The sequence below is a fragment of the Mus caroli genome, unplaced genomic scaffold, assembly GCF_978045245.1.
Source record: "Mus caroli unplaced genomic scaffold, Mus_caroli_1 scaffold_3, whole genome shotgun sequence".
Lineage (NCBI taxonomy): Eukaryota > Metazoa > Chordata > Mammalia > Rodentia > Muridae > Mus > Mus caroli.
The window spans coordinates 126,326,705-126,343,684 of record NW_028227258.1 but is presented as its reverse complement, the minus strand read 5'-3'; the positions used below and the strand labels follow the sequence as shown (position 1 = coordinate 126,343,684).

The 16,980-nt window shown below is 36.2% G+C and overlaps 1 protein-coding gene across 2 annotated transcripts in view; it reads left to right on the top strand.

The window, feature by feature from the left end:
• Positions 1-16,980, top strand: part of Atp11b (ATPase phospholipid transporting 11B (putative)) — a 103,020-nt gene that overhangs the window by 38,411 nt on the left and 47,629 nt on the right. For both annotated transcript variants that reach the window (XM_021157859.3, XM_085835958.1), the window contains exons 8-15: positions 1,807-1,854; positions 4,501-4,565; positions 6,366-6,447; positions 11,523-11,673; positions 12,601-12,798; positions 15,180-15,419; positions 15,943-16,118; positions 16,467-16,535. In XM_021157859.3, the coding sequence (XP_021013518.1) occupies positions 1,807-1,854; positions 4,501-4,565; positions 6,366-6,447; positions 11,523-11,673; positions 12,601-12,798; positions 15,180-15,419; positions 15,943-16,118; positions 16,467-16,535 (1,029 nt within the window). The remainder of the gene's footprint in view (positions 1-1,806; positions 1,855-4,500; positions 4,566-6,365; positions 6,448-11,522; positions 11,674-12,600; positions 12,799-15,179; positions 15,420-15,942; positions 16,119-16,466; positions 16,536-16,980) is intronic.

Here is a 16,980-nt window from a genome sequence, read left to right as displayed (position 1 = left end):
TGCCCCACAGACTTGCCTTTAGGCCACTCCAATGATAGGCGTTTTCTCAACTGAGGTTCTCTCCAGATGACTCTCGCTTGGGTTAGTATGACAAAACCTACCCAGAGAGCTGTACTTCCATTTGCCATCTTATTTTATCTAACTAGTTTGACAATTATTTGTGCACTAGTATAGCTCGTATTTCTGATCAGAAAATAATGACATAGTTAATTCTACTTTGGAAAGAAAAAGTTGAGGGACTGCAGAAAGGGTTCGTCCAGCATAGAACTGACTTAAACACAGACTATAATGCTGAAATCAAGGATAATGGCATATGGAGAAAGAAAACAAAAGACTTGCTTTCATTTCACTTCTTAAAGGGGTTCAGGGAAACACCAGCTGAATTGGATCTAAATCTGAAGCCTAGATAAACTTCTCCAGAGTAAGGAGAATAATAACAGTACTCCCTTAAGATAAAAACCTGATTGAAGAAAAAATGATAAATCAGAAGTAATGAAGTTAAATTCTTCAGCAGATAAGAGACTGGGCCTGGAATGGGAAGGGCAGTAGGGGCATTTCGAAAGAAATGCTAAACCTTTTTCTTTGCTCTGTGGGCATCAGACATGTGTGCCTGTGGTACATAGACATGTGCAGGCAAGTCACCTTATCTACTTAACAAAAAATAGTAAATTAATAGTGAATTAAGTATGTAACTGCTATTTTCTGTCGAGGAAATTAGAGCTGAAAGTCTAGACACGGCAAGTCCATTATGGTAACAGACCATTCAGCCTAGATTTTAAAAACAAAACCTTATAAAGTTAAAGAATCTCAGGATTGTCTCACACTTGAGCTTGCTGCTTTAGCTCCACTAATTATTTGAAACATAGTTGCTCATGGGTATTTGGTTTTTGGGGTTTTTTTTTTTTGTTTTTTGTTTTTGTTTTTTGTTTTTTCCAGACAGGGTTTCTCTGTATAGCCCTGGCTGTCCTGGAACTCACTTTGTAGACCAGGTTGGCCTTGAACTCAGAAATCCGCCTGCCTCTGCCTCCCAAGTGCTGGGATTAAAAATGTGCGCCACCAATGCCCGGCTGGGTATTTGCTGAGTAGATAAAATATTTGATCTGGTTTGGTGATTTGTAGGTCACAGAGAACTTTAGTAAACTGTAGTGATGTATATAAACATTCATTGTTGGCTAAGTTCTGTATGTAATTTTGTGTAGTAATTTATAAGTTAGGATTCAAAATAGATTAATAATGGTGACATGTGACATTTACGTGGGCATTTTGAAATGATTTCATTTATTACTTCTACCATAACTAGACTAGAGATGACAATAAAAATCAGTTTTTAAAATGTAAAGTCTATCTTTAAAAAAATATTTTATAGTACTAATATTGGATGATATATAAGATGTAAGACCTAGCTTTTGTCCCCTGCACCAGAATAACAAAATTTCCATAAAAAATTGATTAGGGGCTGCAGAGATGGCTCAGTGGCTGAGGAACTTGTGACATAGTGATGAGGACTGTAAATTGTGTCCTAGAAAAAGCAACACGCCATGTCCTGAGTGTTGGGGGGTGAGGGTAGAAATAGGAGGATGGAAGTTTGCAGCGGCATGCTGGCTAGTAGCCTGCATGAAACACTGAAAGCTTGAGGTTCAGAGATGGCCCTCCTGCATACCAATCTGTGTGTGTGTGTGTGCGCGCGCACACACACACACACACACACACACGGATTCTATTTCATTTTGCTTATAGTGCTAAATGCATTCTATCTATTGATTCCACTAGTTGCCTATTTTTGTAAAGTGGTACATTTTTTTACAGATTTATGGGACGAATGATAATAACTCAACAAATGGAAGAAATTGTAAGGTAAGAATAAATCATATTATTATTATCATATTATTATCTACTTATTGTAATTGGAAACTGGTAGAGAGACCAAAAGTTAACGGGAATTAAGTGAACAGCATATCATGCATGGGAAAGCAGAAATGTAAAAGTACGTCAGCAGCCAGTAGTTCTCAGGAGTAGCAAGTGAGGATTAATGTGAGGATATATGACATAAAAGTATGTCTGTAGGTTGATATACTTGTAACTTTATAGTCTTTGGTGGCCACTTTGAAATGAAATGTTGCTGCTTTAATTCAGATCCTTAAACATTTAAATCATAATACTCAGAATCAAGTGAGTGAGGGTTCAGTTTGATGGTACAGCAAGTATACCATATAGGAAGTCCAGAATTCAATCCTCTTACCACAAAAAAGCTTTAAAAAGACGCATGTTTTCATAATGTTTAGCAAATGTGAATTCTGTGGTTGGCTTTATTTTAAAGCGACTGACTGAAGCTAACGCACGTAGTGACCACTTCTGAGTTGTTGTACTCGTTCTTCTGATTGATTTTGTTGTTGTTGTTGGGGTGGTGGATATTGTCTGTTTCAGCATCTAAGTAAGAGGCTTTGAGTCAGTTTAAAGATTTGCTAATAGGATGAGATTACGTTTTTATTTATGCCTTGAAGGATCTTAACTTAGCCATTAAATTTTTATTTTAATCAGAGTTTGCCAACTCTCCTCTAGGGATACATCGACTGTATATTTGTGCATGAAATAAGTCAGTAGCAGAAAGAGCTAAGCATTTTAAAATTAGATCTTCAAGATAAGCCATCAAAATGTCATGTGTCAGCACTGACTAATATTTTATAAACATTAGCATAGAAAATGCATGTAATAAACTTCAATAATATATGTTTTAGTATATAATATCATATGTATATGTGATATTATTATATATATACACATGAGATCTCTGATAAATAACTGTGACTAAGTGGTTTTTTTCAAGATTTATTTATTTTATGTGAATACACTGTCACTGTAGACACACCAGGAGAGGGCATCAGACCCTATTACAGATGGTTGTGAGCCACCATGTGGTTGCTGGGAATTGAACTCAGGACCTCTGGAAGAGTAGTCAGTGCTCTTACCTGCTGAACTCTCTCTCCAGCCCCTTAAGTTTTATTTTTATTTCTATATTGAAATAGTGAAAATTCTGTGGATGTATCATCTGAGTTGTGTTCCTAGGTATTGTGTCTGGTTGGTAAAGAAACATTGTAGCGTAGAACACTTACTCTTGAGTGGCTGAAAAATGAGCTGAACTCTTTACTGAAACAACTGCACTTAATTATTGAATTGTCTTTTATTTGGAAGCTGTTATGGCATTCCAGTTCTGTGTGCATTTCTTTTAATCATTAGAAGCAATACCATGGTACTGAATAGAAAACAGGAGGGAGTGAATGTTTACTGAGCACATGGTTTCCTTAGTCATGAAGGTGTTTCAGTGAAACAGGTGTTGTGTAGCTGCTGAGTAGTCACCACACTGGCTCTGGCATCAAATAGGAGTACTCACCAAATAGGACTCTTTAGGAAAACCACAATTGGTAAACTTGTCCCTGGTACCTGGCTTTTTTGGTTTAGTGAATTTTATTTTCACAGTGTTTGGGTTTGCTAATAATATTTTTTATAAATGGTTCAGGTCTTGTTTGACTTGAATAAACATTTTTTGAACGTTTCAGAAAAGTGTAAGGACTATCAACAAGATAAAGACCCTTTAACTCATCCATGACAGACTCTTAATCATCTTGCTATCATTAAGAAAATACAAGTTTCTTTGTAGTTACTTCTTTTCATTTTACATCTCCTTAATGGAGAAAATTCAAACTAGTAGCCCTGTATACTTAGAGGAGTACAGTGCAAGTAGTCAGCTTGTGTTTTGTGATCTTGCCTATAAAACACTAACATATTTTGTATATTTATTTTATACTCTAACATAATTTTAATTATGTAGACCTTGTGCATTTATATTTTGTAGGTCTCACAATACTTTTATGTTTGCACTGCCATTTCCATTCTGTATTTTCCTTTCTAAAACTTAATTTTGCTAACAGTTTAAATTTTGTCTTCTAAATTTTCTTAAATCACTGCTTAATTTTTCATTTTATTTTATGTTTAAAATTTTAGGCATTAATGGCTTTGTGAGTTTATTTAAGTGTATAATTTTATTTTTTAGCTACTAGCCTTAATTTTTAAAAGTTTATGTGTATGGGTCTTTTGCAAGCATGTATCTGTGCACCACTTAAGTGCCTATTAAGTGGTCATGTGCCTGCAGAGGTCAGAGTGGGTATCGGTTCCCTTGGAACTGCAGTTAGAGATGGTTGTGAGCTGCCATGTCAGTGCTGGGAATCAGACTGAGGTCCTCTTACTGCAGACACCCAGTTCTCGTAACTGTGCAGTGATCTCTTTAGCCCTGCTATTAATCTTAAAATGACTGAAATGCTAAAGCAGAAGTTGGTTGTTATAATAACGAACATTATTAGCCCAGGATGTATGATAGTAGCTGAGACTTGATTTTCTATGAAAACATGTTGTAACTACAAGTTAAGTACCTCTGCTTGAAGATGCCTTTTAATTGAATTGAATTTTTAACATATTCAGTGCCTTTTGGATTTCTTTTTTCTTTAGACCTCTGGGACCAGAGAGTCTCTTGCTTCGTGGAGCCAGATTAAAAAATACAAAAGAAATTTTTGGTTTGTACATACTTAAGTTTTTTTTTTTAATTGTTTGTATGTTTTGTATTGGTGTTTTTATATGAAGCTTTGCTTTTACAAACTTGGAGGTGCTGGGTACTGAACTCAGGTCTAGCACACAACAGGCACATGCTCTGTATCACTCCAGACAGCATCCCCAGCCTCTGTAATGGACCTTTAACGGCATAGCATTTTATGCTCCTTTGATTGCATATTACTTTATTAAGTGATAATTTTCTTTTAAGGTTTGTCTTAATATTGAATTTTGTCATTGTTGTTAATCTGTCCTGTGAGTAGTACTAGAGGCTTTCTTGTACTGTGTTTGTGAGTAACTATCAAGTTGAATATTAAGAAAACGATTCTGGGGTACTTGAGGTAACATGGATACAGTCTGTGCTTTTTAGTATCGCAGTAGTAATCCACATGTCTTCAATTGTGTTATATTATCCTTCAGTTGAATTAGTAATTGCAGACATACTCCGATATCAACACTTTGTTGCTGACTGTGGAAAGGGTACTTTTTGGAGCATACACTCTATTACTCAAAATGAAGAGTAGTAGTGCCCTTTCCTTATAGAAGCCGGGCCTACAGGGCCACAGATGATATGCTCCCTTTCATTTGGAACACCTCACATAAGTATCCAGAATGATGAAGCGCTAAATGATCTCCAGGGGTTAAAGAAAGAAAGAGAAATAGATATTTAATGGCTCCAGCCATTTTAAAGTGATTCAAGTATTCTCTAGTTAGGTAGAAAAGGTGACTTCACATGATGTGAATGTGTTACCACCACTGTGACTATACATGTTAAATAAAATAGGTGGTATGTTAATGTTACATGTATTTTGTTACCATTTTAGAAAAATTATAACAATGTTTTACTATTCGAAACCAGACTAAATCTCCAGGATTTTTAAATTTTCTCATGAGACACTGAATCTTTTATGACTTTCTGGGAGTAATGCTTTTTGTCCTTGTTACTTTAAAGTAGGGGTCCAAACTCTGCTTAGTTTTAGAAGCAAAGGTGTATTTGAATGCTTTTAAGTGGGTCTGTTGTTTGCCTTAGAACCCTTTCCACTGTTGTTTTATTCTGAAGAGATTTTTTTCCTCAAATTGTATGGTTTCAGTGTTATTTTTCATTTTAATTATGACCCCAAATTTAAAGAATAAGTATTTTTAAAATTCCAAGTGAGATAGTTACTAAAAGGATGCAGTTGATTCTGTGTTGTTTCTTTCACATTATTTAGGGATGGGAATCAACATTTAGAGCTTGCTCTTGCCTGATTAGTTTCATCCTGCAGTTTAGTCCCACTATTGTTGTGGCTGGTCTCTTTCATCTCAGGGTCTCCCATAGCTTTTATGAATGCTTACTTCATTTACTCTGAAAGACATTAATATCATTCATTCTTCAGTACTTAAGGAATGATATGTTCATTCCAGACTCTCTGACATGCTGGGTCTTTAGCCTAGTGCATAGCTCCAGTTGAACAGAAATATTTTTCTGTTGTTGCTGTCATTGGTTGCTTTAGCACCAAATGCAGTGGCTATCTATTGTTCCATCCTCATCTCCCACCAGTATCAACTCCTAACATCTTTCACCCAGATAATTCGTTATGACTGAGAAACAAAACTTCACCTATGCAGGTTAAATGTCTACATCACCAAAATTGTAAGCTTAGCAGGCTTTAAGAGCCGTGAAAAGACTCAAGGAAATGTCAAATCATATAAACTCTTATACAGTGCTTTTTCTTCAAAGCTTTCATGTTAGTAAGTGCACTTAAAATGGCAGTTTTATTTTATAGGTGTGGCTGTATACACTGGAATGGAAACTAAGATGGCATTAAATTACAAGAGCAAGTCACAGAAAAGATCTGCAGTAGAAAAGTAAGAAAACTTTACATAATTATATGTGTATCTTATATATGTATAACATATATGAAAATAGACTTTTCAGGAGCTAGAGAGATGACTCGGTGGTTAAGAGCACTGTTGCTCTTGCAGACAATCTGGTTTGGTTTCCAGCACCCACACGGTGGCTCACAACCATTTTAAACTCTGTTCTAAGGGATCTCCATGGACATTAATGATACATACAGTGCAATTACACACATGCAGGCAAGACACTTATACACATAAAAATAAGTCATTTAAAAGGGTATTTCATATTACATATAAAAATGATAATCTTATTGTATAAAGATGATGCTTTATGTTTTTGTATATATTTAGCATTTTACATGGTATTGATTTGACTGTTAGTATGAAAATATGACTAAATATCGTGTAGGTTATGAGGCAGTAGTTCTGAAGAAAACACTTGGTGTGCAAGAATGAGAACCTGAATTAAGACACCCACTACTCATATAAAAAGCTGGTTGTGGTGGCATGTACCTGTAACCTTCTATGTAGAGACAGGAAGATCACAGGAGCTTGCCAGTCAGCCAGTCTAGCAGAAATAGAGACCTCTGCATTTAGTGTGAAACTCTTGTCTCAAGAAATAAGGTACACACCAAGAGAGGGACATACCAATATTAAGCATGCATACACCATAACACATACATGTCTGTGTATCAGTACAGGCATGCAAACCCAACACATGTACACACACACACACACACACACACACACACACACACAAGTAATGTTGGAGTGTACATGGTGATGGCATTCCAGCAGTCTTAGAAGGCAGAGACAGGAAGATCATGAGTTTCAGACTACCCTGGGCTAGTAACCAAAAGCAGGTCAAAACTAGCAATGAGTCCAATCCTGAAGATGATTGGCGGAAGTGGGAGAAGTAAAAAAAGCAAAAGTCTAAGCTGTATTTCTTTACCTGGTTGAATTGTTAGAGGACAAGGTTTAACACTGGAAGTGCACCTAGAAAGTTAGGAGAAAATAGATAAGATAGCATAGGAAACAATGGACTTTAAAACTAACACATAAAGTTTGCCTAAATTCTTGCATGGCTGATAGACCTGTGTAGGTACAAGTTGGCAATAAACAAACCAGAGAACCTAGCAGAATGCTGGGGTGAGGGGAAGGAGCTAAACAGAATTTGACTTTCACCAGTTGCAGTGAAGTTAGGTGCTTAAAGTTAACTGTCCACTAGAACACACATCAACAGTCTTCTGAAGAACATGAAAATCTATAGACTCTGCGACCTGTTAGATATAATAGCCAGAGTGAAGTTTTCAGTAAAAGTGCGGGAGCAGAGAGCTTTTGCTAGCGAGAGGGCATACACTAGGACCATGGGCTCAGTCTCCAGCATCCAAAAGTAATGATTATTGAATGAAACAGAATTGTAAAGATAGAAGTCATATAAGGATGTTTAGGATCTGGACTTAAGCACCTTTAAAAAACCCCAAAAAAGTATAACTCTTGAATGAAAAAGTTAATAAATTAACTCCATGTAAATTAAAAATGTTTTCAACTCCTCTTGAAAGGATGGAAAGACAAGCTACAGACAGGGGGAAATGTTTGCAAACCACAAACTTAAGCCAAACATTAATACAAAGATTCAGTTAGATGTTATCAAAAAACATGAATCACAGGTCATCAAAGGAGTTGTAGGTGACAAATAAAGAGATAAATATGCTGAGTCAACATCACTGGCTGTTATACAATATCCCAGAACCACAGTGAGGATGACTCACCACGTAAACAAGACTAAAAGAGTGCTCTGTTAATTGGAGTTAGGAGGAAGCAGAGGGACCAGATCTCATACACTGTTGGCTGGGGTGCATCAGAATAGACTACTACGTTGTTATAATTGGTACAAAAATCAAGTTCAAAGATTACATACTGTATATTTCCAGTTGTGTGACTTTTTCAAAATTAAAAAGCTGTATAGGTTGAGAACAGATTATTGCTCTCAGGGGACAGAGATTCAGTGTGGGGTAAGTAAGAATAGAAAGAGAGAAGGAATTCTAAGATGTGGCTCACCAAATAAGAACACTTGTTGATCTTTAGAGGACCTGGGTTTGGTTTCCAGCACCCAACAGTGGCTCCTAACCATTTGTATTCCATTGTATATAGTACCTCACACCTTTTGATATCCACAGGTACCAGATACCTGTGCTGATATATAATATGCATGCAAAACACTCAGACACACAAGATAAAATTAAAAAAATGGTTAAAATTTTTGTTTTGTTTTGTTTTGTTTTTTGAGGCAGAGTCTCTCTATGTAACTCTGGATATCCTGGAACTCGCTATGTGGACTAGGCCTACCTTGAGCTCAGAGAAAACTACCTGCCTCTGCCTTCAGTGTGCTGGGGTTAAAGCTGTGTGCCATCATGCTGGGCCCAGATAAAAATATTTTTGTACATTTACATATTCATCTCTATTTATATGTAGATACATATATATTTATATGTCTACATTTACATATGTAAAGTGATGATGGGACAGTTCCTGGTAATGGCAGTTTATCTGTATATGGAATTAATTGCATGCAAATAAGTTCAGGTTTTATAAATGTGAACCTTAATCAAATCTAATTCCCTGATCATTGTGGATTATTTGTTTTATTCTTTTGAACCAAATACTTTGATATTTTAAAATGTGAGTAGTCCTAAAGTTGAAGTACCAAATAATACTATGCCTAACACATGATCAAGTAGAGAAAGAGCCACCTCTTCTTATGCCTCTACTTCCCCTGTGTTCTTACAGTCATCTGGTTGTACTAGGATTTATGCTGGAGGCGATGTAAGAGCAAATATGTCCTTAGTTAGAAAAAACGGTAAAGCATGGGAGGCCTAGGGAGAAAAGCCAGGCATGCAGGGATTTTTCTACCCTGCAGAGTTTTTGTGAAAACTTTGACTTATGTTTTTCTTGCATTCTCACTAGGCATGGAGTTCATTACACCATTGTAATTATGTTTCTATACATTTTAATTGCTTAATGAAAAAATTTCTTTACTTACATGAATATTTTGGGTTTTTTTTGACTTAAAATTGGACATTGTATTAAGGTTGCTCAATGAATGAAAGAGGATTTCTGAATTCTTTACTTTTGGTGATTTGATAAAATTATAAAGTTATCTCTAGATTTGGAGTTTTGTCCTTAGAAAGGATATCACAATATCTTCAATCTTTTTTATTTATTTATTTATTTATTTTCAGATTTTTGAGACAGGGTTTCTCTGTGTAGCCCTGCTTGTCCAGGAACTCACTCTGTAGACCAGGTTGGCCTTAAACTCAAAAATTCTCCTGCCTCTGCCTCCCAAGTGCTGGGATTAAAGGTGTATGCCACCATTGCCCAACTTTTTTTATTTTTTAAAAAGCTAGATGTTTAGGATTTGTTTAAGGTAGTAGATGTAACAGAAGTTTTGAAAAACATTTAATGCTATATAAATGTTAATTTTATCTGTTATAATTAGATAAACCTGAAAATCTGAGAATACTTATAGTAAAAGCCAGTGACCCAAACTATTACTTACTGTAACATTGTATATATTGGTTTATTTATTCCTGATACAGCTTTTAAAAATATTTTCTAGAATTTCATACTTGAGTACTGTGCTTATGTCATTTCACCACACCCTCTTCTCTCTAGCTCCTCCCACAAAATCCCTTATCCCTCTCAAATTTAAGAACTCTTAAGTTATTTTTATTAAATGTACAAACACGTGAATTTTAATACAACTTGCTGAGATAAATTATTGTTCATATATATGCATTTAGGGTTACTACTTCAAACTGGATAGCTTACACAGGACATGTCTCTAGCGAAGAGTAATTACCCCTCTTTTAGTGACTTGTAGTTCCTGGAGCACTGTATCTTGGAGTGGGACCTTGACATATTTCCCCATCCATATTGGCATACCAGCTGATGATGTCATTCTTCAGGTCACCACATGATTAAGATTTCATGGATGTAGTCCCCTGTCATATATAGAAGACACTGTCTGTTGTGACTTCTTTTGGAAAGACACAACACACATGTCTACTCACTCCAGATACAACACCGCAAAGTAGAGATACCACCGAAATCCAACTTGGTGAACCAATGAATTTTATTGGACTTATGGGAATGTGGGTAAGAGGTTACTTTCAGAAGCAATAATGACTTAAAGATACCTGCATGCATCACCAAAGCCCACCCCAGGACATCAAACTGGGAACCTGGAGCATACTGCACAGCTTGCAGGCATCTCAACAATTTCCAAAGTATTCTTTCCAAGACTCTCAGCTTTATTCTCACTCTGTCAGGGAGTGGCCTAATGAGTCTGGTTAGCTTCAGGGACTTCCTGAACTCTTTTGTTTACTTTCCTGCTTAAGAAGTTTCCCTGCAGGATGGAATGTTTTAGTCTGGGAGGAAACTGTTACATAATGCCATTTCATAGGAGATGTCCTGGTCTCCTGGCTCTTAAAATTTTTCTGCCCCCTCTTCTGCGATGTTCCATGTTGGGGTTATGTTATAGATGGAGCTGGGCACTTCCTGGTTAGTTGCTCTGTATTTTGACCAGTTGTGGATTTCTGATAGGTCCTCCATCTGCTGCAAGAAGCTTCTTTGATGAGTGGTGAGAGCTACACTATCTGTACAAACAGGATAGATACTTAGAATGAAGCTAGAAATCATACTAGGTTAGAAAGATGGTAGAGTAGGTTCTCCTCTAGGGTTCATGACCTCACCCGGCACAGATGGCAATGTTGACAGTACCTGACATGAATTTCCTCCTATATAGTAGGCTTCAAGTCCAATTAGATGGTCTGTGATAACCCCCAAAATATAGGTGTCACTATTGTACTTTGGGATATATCTTGCTATCCTCTTGTGATTCATTAGTTTATAATTGGATTTCTGGTTATTATTTTTTATTAAATGATCATTTTTTAAAAATACTGTTCTTTAAAATGGCTACAATAAAATCTTAAATATTTTGATATATCTAAGTATTAATTTCTAAGCAAATGAACATAAAATTTATTGCTATGTTTATATTCTTTTTCTTGCTTTAGATCAATGAACACATTTTTAATAATTTATCTAATAATACTTATTTCTGAGGCCATCATCAGTACGATCTTGAAATATACCTGGCAAGCTGAAGAAAAATGGGATGAACCTTGGTATAACCAAAAAACAGAACATCAAAGAAACAGTAGTAAGGTATTATGTGTTGCTTACGATCCAGCTGTAAAGGAAGTTCTGTGCAAACAGTTGGTGCTGTGGTAGTGACATCTGATGGGGAGGACCAGTGTGACCTCATTACAGCATCGTATTGACCTCATGTCTCTTTGGAAGAGCAAGCAACATGTTAGCATTGGTGTGCATGCCCTAGTTTAAAGCCTAAGAAGAATACAAAAGCCTTTATGTCAAAACATGTGCATTCTACTTCAGTGTTGCAAATTCAGGACTTTAAAACAATCATCTCTTGTACCTTATAAATGAATTAAAGGATACAGTTATGTTAATTCATGTCTGAATAATTCAAGAAGTCTTAAGAGTCTTGACGATGGACAGAATTTAACCTGAAATTTTAGTAAATAATTGTGCTCTAAATTTCTCTTTAAATTAAAATGTACATTTTAGAAAACATTTTGCTCTCACAAGGCAACAAAGCAAGTCAGTCTAGGTTCCCATGGCCAGCATCTCCATCCCTCAGAGCATATTGAAAGGTAGCGCTGCTGTGCTGTTGCTGCAGTTCATACTGCAGTCACTGTTCTTCAGATTCTATTTAACAGGTCTTCCTAGAAAGTGTGTCCCAGTATGTTTACGTTCTGTGCATAGCTTAGTCACCATGAGCTTTCAAGAATTGTAGTAGGATGGCTGTCATTCTGCACACGGTGTGCTTGTGACTGGGGGTGTTGACATGCCAGTGACGCTAGCTTCTGAAAAGTGACAGATTGAGTCCTGGTCCTTTCCCTGACCCCAGTAAGCAGAGGAGATGCAGTATTACAACAGTTTAGTCTAGGACTTCTGGTTCGTGATGCTAGCTTACCTCAGAATATGGTTGATGATTTATTTAAAGTTATTTTCTCAGAATTCTTACGGATTTTATCATCAAATAATCATTTCTTTCTCTTTTTTTTCTAGATTCTGAGATTTATTTCTGACTTCCTTGCTTTTTTGGTACTCTACAATTTCATCATTCCAATTTCTCTGTATGTGACAGTTGAGATGCAGAAATTTCTTGGATCATTTTTTATTGGCTGGGATCTTGATCTGTACCACGAAGAGTCAGATCAGAAAGCTCAGGTCAATACTTCTGATCTGAATGAAGAGCTTGGCCAGGTGAGGATGGTCCTCGAGCTTCCTTTTTATCAGAGAATTCCATGTAAAAGTTGTGTTACAATAGAAAGTATCACAAAGGTTATACCAAAGCACCTTTTCCTTTCCTTCAGCTACTTATTGTCTTTATTCACCTTATATCCTGACCATTTCCACTTTAGGTCTTAACTTCTTTCTACCATAATTTATAAATATATTTATGTGTGATATTGTATCATGAACTAAAATTTTAGACATTTTTAGTTATAGAATATAAAGGCAAAACTTTGGAGCTAAAGAGATGACTCAGAAATCAAGGGCACATTCTGTTCTTTCAGGGGACTCAGTTCCTAGCGTTTGCATTGGATATGAATTCAAATTCAAAACTGCCTCAACTCCAGCTTCAGGAATTTAAGCCTTTGGCTTCCACAAGAACCTGTAGTCATGTGTACTACCCACATACACACACATGTCTGCACACAATTTTTGTTTGTTTGTTTGTTTTTTTGAGATAGGTTTTCCTTGTGTAGTCCTGGCTGTCCTGGAACTCACTCTGTAGACCAGGCTGGCCTCGAACTCAGAAATCCACCTGCCTCTGCCTTCCAAGTGCTGGGATTAAAAGCGTGTGCCACCACTGCCTGGTTTTTTTTGTTGTTGTTGTTTTTTTTTTTTAAGTAAATTTTTAAAAAGGGCAGCTATTACCTTACCATTTCATATAAATACCCAAAACTTGCCGACTTTTCCTACACTGGTGTGTTCTAACTTGACATCTAATACAAGTACTTACATTGTGATTCATAATACTGTTTCCAAACTCCTGCTTCTTTATTTGTTCTTTGTAATACTATAATCATATATTTATATAATTTACCTCCTCTAGAGATACAAAGTTAATTGCTGTTTCTTCATTTGCTTAGTTTTATATGCCTCAAGTCTTTTATAACTATATTTACCATCTCTCTGTGTATACTCACATATGTCCGTTAATCCAGAATTTTCCCACCCCACCCCCATGTATGATTTAGGGTTGGCTTTTCCTTTCTTTCCTTTTTCTTTTTGATGCAGGGCCACGTGTTTTTGCTGCCCAAGCTATGCTTAAACTTCTGAGTTCATCCTGACATATTGACACAAAACTTTAATCCCAGCACTCAGGAGGCAGAGGCAGGTAGATCTCTGTGAGTTCAAGGCCAGCCTGCTAGATCTAATAGTGAGTTCTAAGACAGCCAGAGCTACTTAGTGAAACCCTGTCTTAAGAAGAAACTCTGAGCTCAAATGATTTTCCTGTCCTAGTTTTCCCAGTACCAAAGACTACATATGTAGACTGTGGTATATGTAGACCGGAGGCTTGCATAATAAATTATTATTTCACAGAGTAGACTTCCTGTGCCTCAAGTATTGTAGTTACCTTTACTCCCAAGAGTATGGACTTTAAAGTACAGTTTCATATCCATCTTTCTTTCTTGGTTAAAACAGTTTTTCCACTATAATTCTTTAATTTTGCACATTGATCTTTTTATCATGAAATCTCACTGAACTTGTTTATTAATGCTAATAGATTTTTTAAAAAGTGAATTCCCTTGGATGATGTATATGCAAGGTTATTAGATGTGCAAATGGAGATAGCTTTATTTCTTTTCATCCCTAATCAGGATAATTTGCTTTTTTTTTTTTTCCTGACTAGAAATTTCAGTCCAATGTTGAATAAAATATGTGAGGACAACCTTATCCTAGTATCTCTGCTCATGAGAGAAAGTTACTAGTATGATGTTACCAAGTTTTGAAGAAGCCTTTATCATAGTGTTGGGTTTTTATTAAATGATTTTGCTGTATCTGTTGAAATGGCCATTTTATTAATAGAACAAAGGACAAGTATCATTAATCTGATTAATTGTACACACCAAGTTAATAATGGATTCCTGAGATGTCTTATATACATATGATATATTTCTGGACTCAGTATATATGTATGTGCGTATATACTCATGAGAGATACTGGTCTGTATTTTGTTTTGGTTTGTTTTCCTATAATAGCTCCTTTCTTTTTTACTTTTCTAGTTATGTGCATGGGTATGTGTATGTGAGAGAGAGGCAGAGAGAGAGATGAGAGGGAGAGAGGTGGATTAATGTGTTTACATTGAGAGATATGCTTTCCCTGTTTCTCTACCATCTCTCCTGACCCCTATTCACTTTCTAGGTTGTTTAGCATCAATTCTACCCTTACTTCAATGGTGTCAAATCCTACCATCTTGACCAAGAGATAGACATGAAATTCTTACACCTCATTCTCAGTCTCCTTTACAAATGAACGTGTATCGAAAGATATATACGTGAATTTTCAGTGTTTGTATTACCTTGGTCAACACTGCCTCCTAACCACAAAAGTTTCTTTTGTTTTCTTTCTCTAGGTGGAATATGTATTTACAGATAAAACTGGAACACTGACAGAAAATGAGATGCAGTTTCGAGAATGTTCAATTAATGGCCTGAAATACCAAGAAATCAATGGTAAACTTGTACCTGAAGGACCAAGCCCAGACTCCACAGAAGGAGACGTGCCTTTCCTTGGTAGTTTATCCCATCTCAGCAACTCAGCCCATCTCACAGCCACTTCTCTTAGAACCAGTCCTGAAAGTGAAACTGAGCTAGTAAGCAATTTCCAAATTAATCACATGGATTTCTTATGAATTAATTCTCTTTAGTAAATGGGTTAAGGGGAGATTCCTGTTGGTGAAGCTACAAGTATACATTTGAAATAGCTATCTTTGATTTAGCACCACAAAATGCTATTCTGAGACTGTAGTTACAATACAGTTTAGCTTGTCATTGCTAAGCACCTTAAATGCCTTAGCTTGCTAGTCATTCAAGTGCAACAGTTAGGAAATGCTGTTACTGCCTTGGAGTGAAAAGAAGAAACAATATGTATTTGTGCTTTTGGAGTCCTGATTTCTTTACAGGGACATATTCTCACTAGCGTGCAGCTTATGCTTGTTAAAAAGATGCACTTAAACCAAAGGCTCTAAAACCGTATAAGATTGAAATCCACACGTTTCAGCTCTTTCTCAAGAAATTCAGGTTGTGGGACTCTTGTTTTAGCTCTCAGGGTCTTATGTTTGTTTTCCTATATGGTACCGGGAATGTGCTTTGATCATGAATGCTATGTTTTTACAGATCAAAGAACACGATCTGTTCTTTAAAGCAGTCAGTCTTTGCCATACTGTACAGATCAGCAATGTCCAAACTGACGGCTTTGGGGATGGTCCCTGGCAGCCCAACCTGGCACCTGCACAGCTGGAGTACTATGCATCTTCACCAGATGAAAAGGCTCTGGTGGAAGCTGCAGCAAGGTGATTGAGCCTGATTTTCTGATCCTCAGAGAATATTCTTGAAACAAATGTTAGAATATTAAAGATGTGCCATATAAAGTTCTCAAATACAAATTTAAGGTTTTTTTTTTAAATGATCTTTTAAAAATTGTTTGGTATGAATTTTGTATAATAAAACTTGGGAGAATACTTTGCATTGTTTTGGATATAGTCTAGCCTGTCGAGTTCTTAAGAGTGCCATATTATTTAAAGGCAGTATTGTAACTTAAACTTTCAATTAATGTATCTTCATTCAAACCAAGTTATAAAGTTATACTGTGAAACATGAAATATTTTCCCCTAAATTTTATTACTTTTTTTTATTCCTAGAGCTGGTATTATATTTGTAGGCATTTCTGAAGAAACTATGGAGGTTAAAGTACTTGGGAGATTGGAAAGGTAAATTCTTTGAAATATATAATACTCTATAGTAAGTACAGGATAGAGATCAGCAAATTTGACCTATAGGTCAATTCTATCCTCCAGTCTGTTTGTGTATAGCCCATGAGCTATGTTAGACTGCGTTGTGAGCTATTTACAAAAGAAAAAGAGAGTAAGAAAGAGGAGAGATAAGAAAGTATCTCTGATAGTATGTAGGCTATAGCCAGATGATCTCAAGTTCAAGACATGACTAGGCCATAAAGTGAGCCAGCCCAGGAAACTTACTAAGAACCTACCTCAAAATGTGAAAAGCAAAGAAATACTGAGGATGTAGTTTAGTATATTCAAGAATAAGTCCTAATATACAGCAGAGAGATACATGGCCTGTAAAGTCTAAAATACTTGCTAACTATGTAAAACACTTGCTAACCTCTGCTACAGAATGATGTTGGTATTACATTGT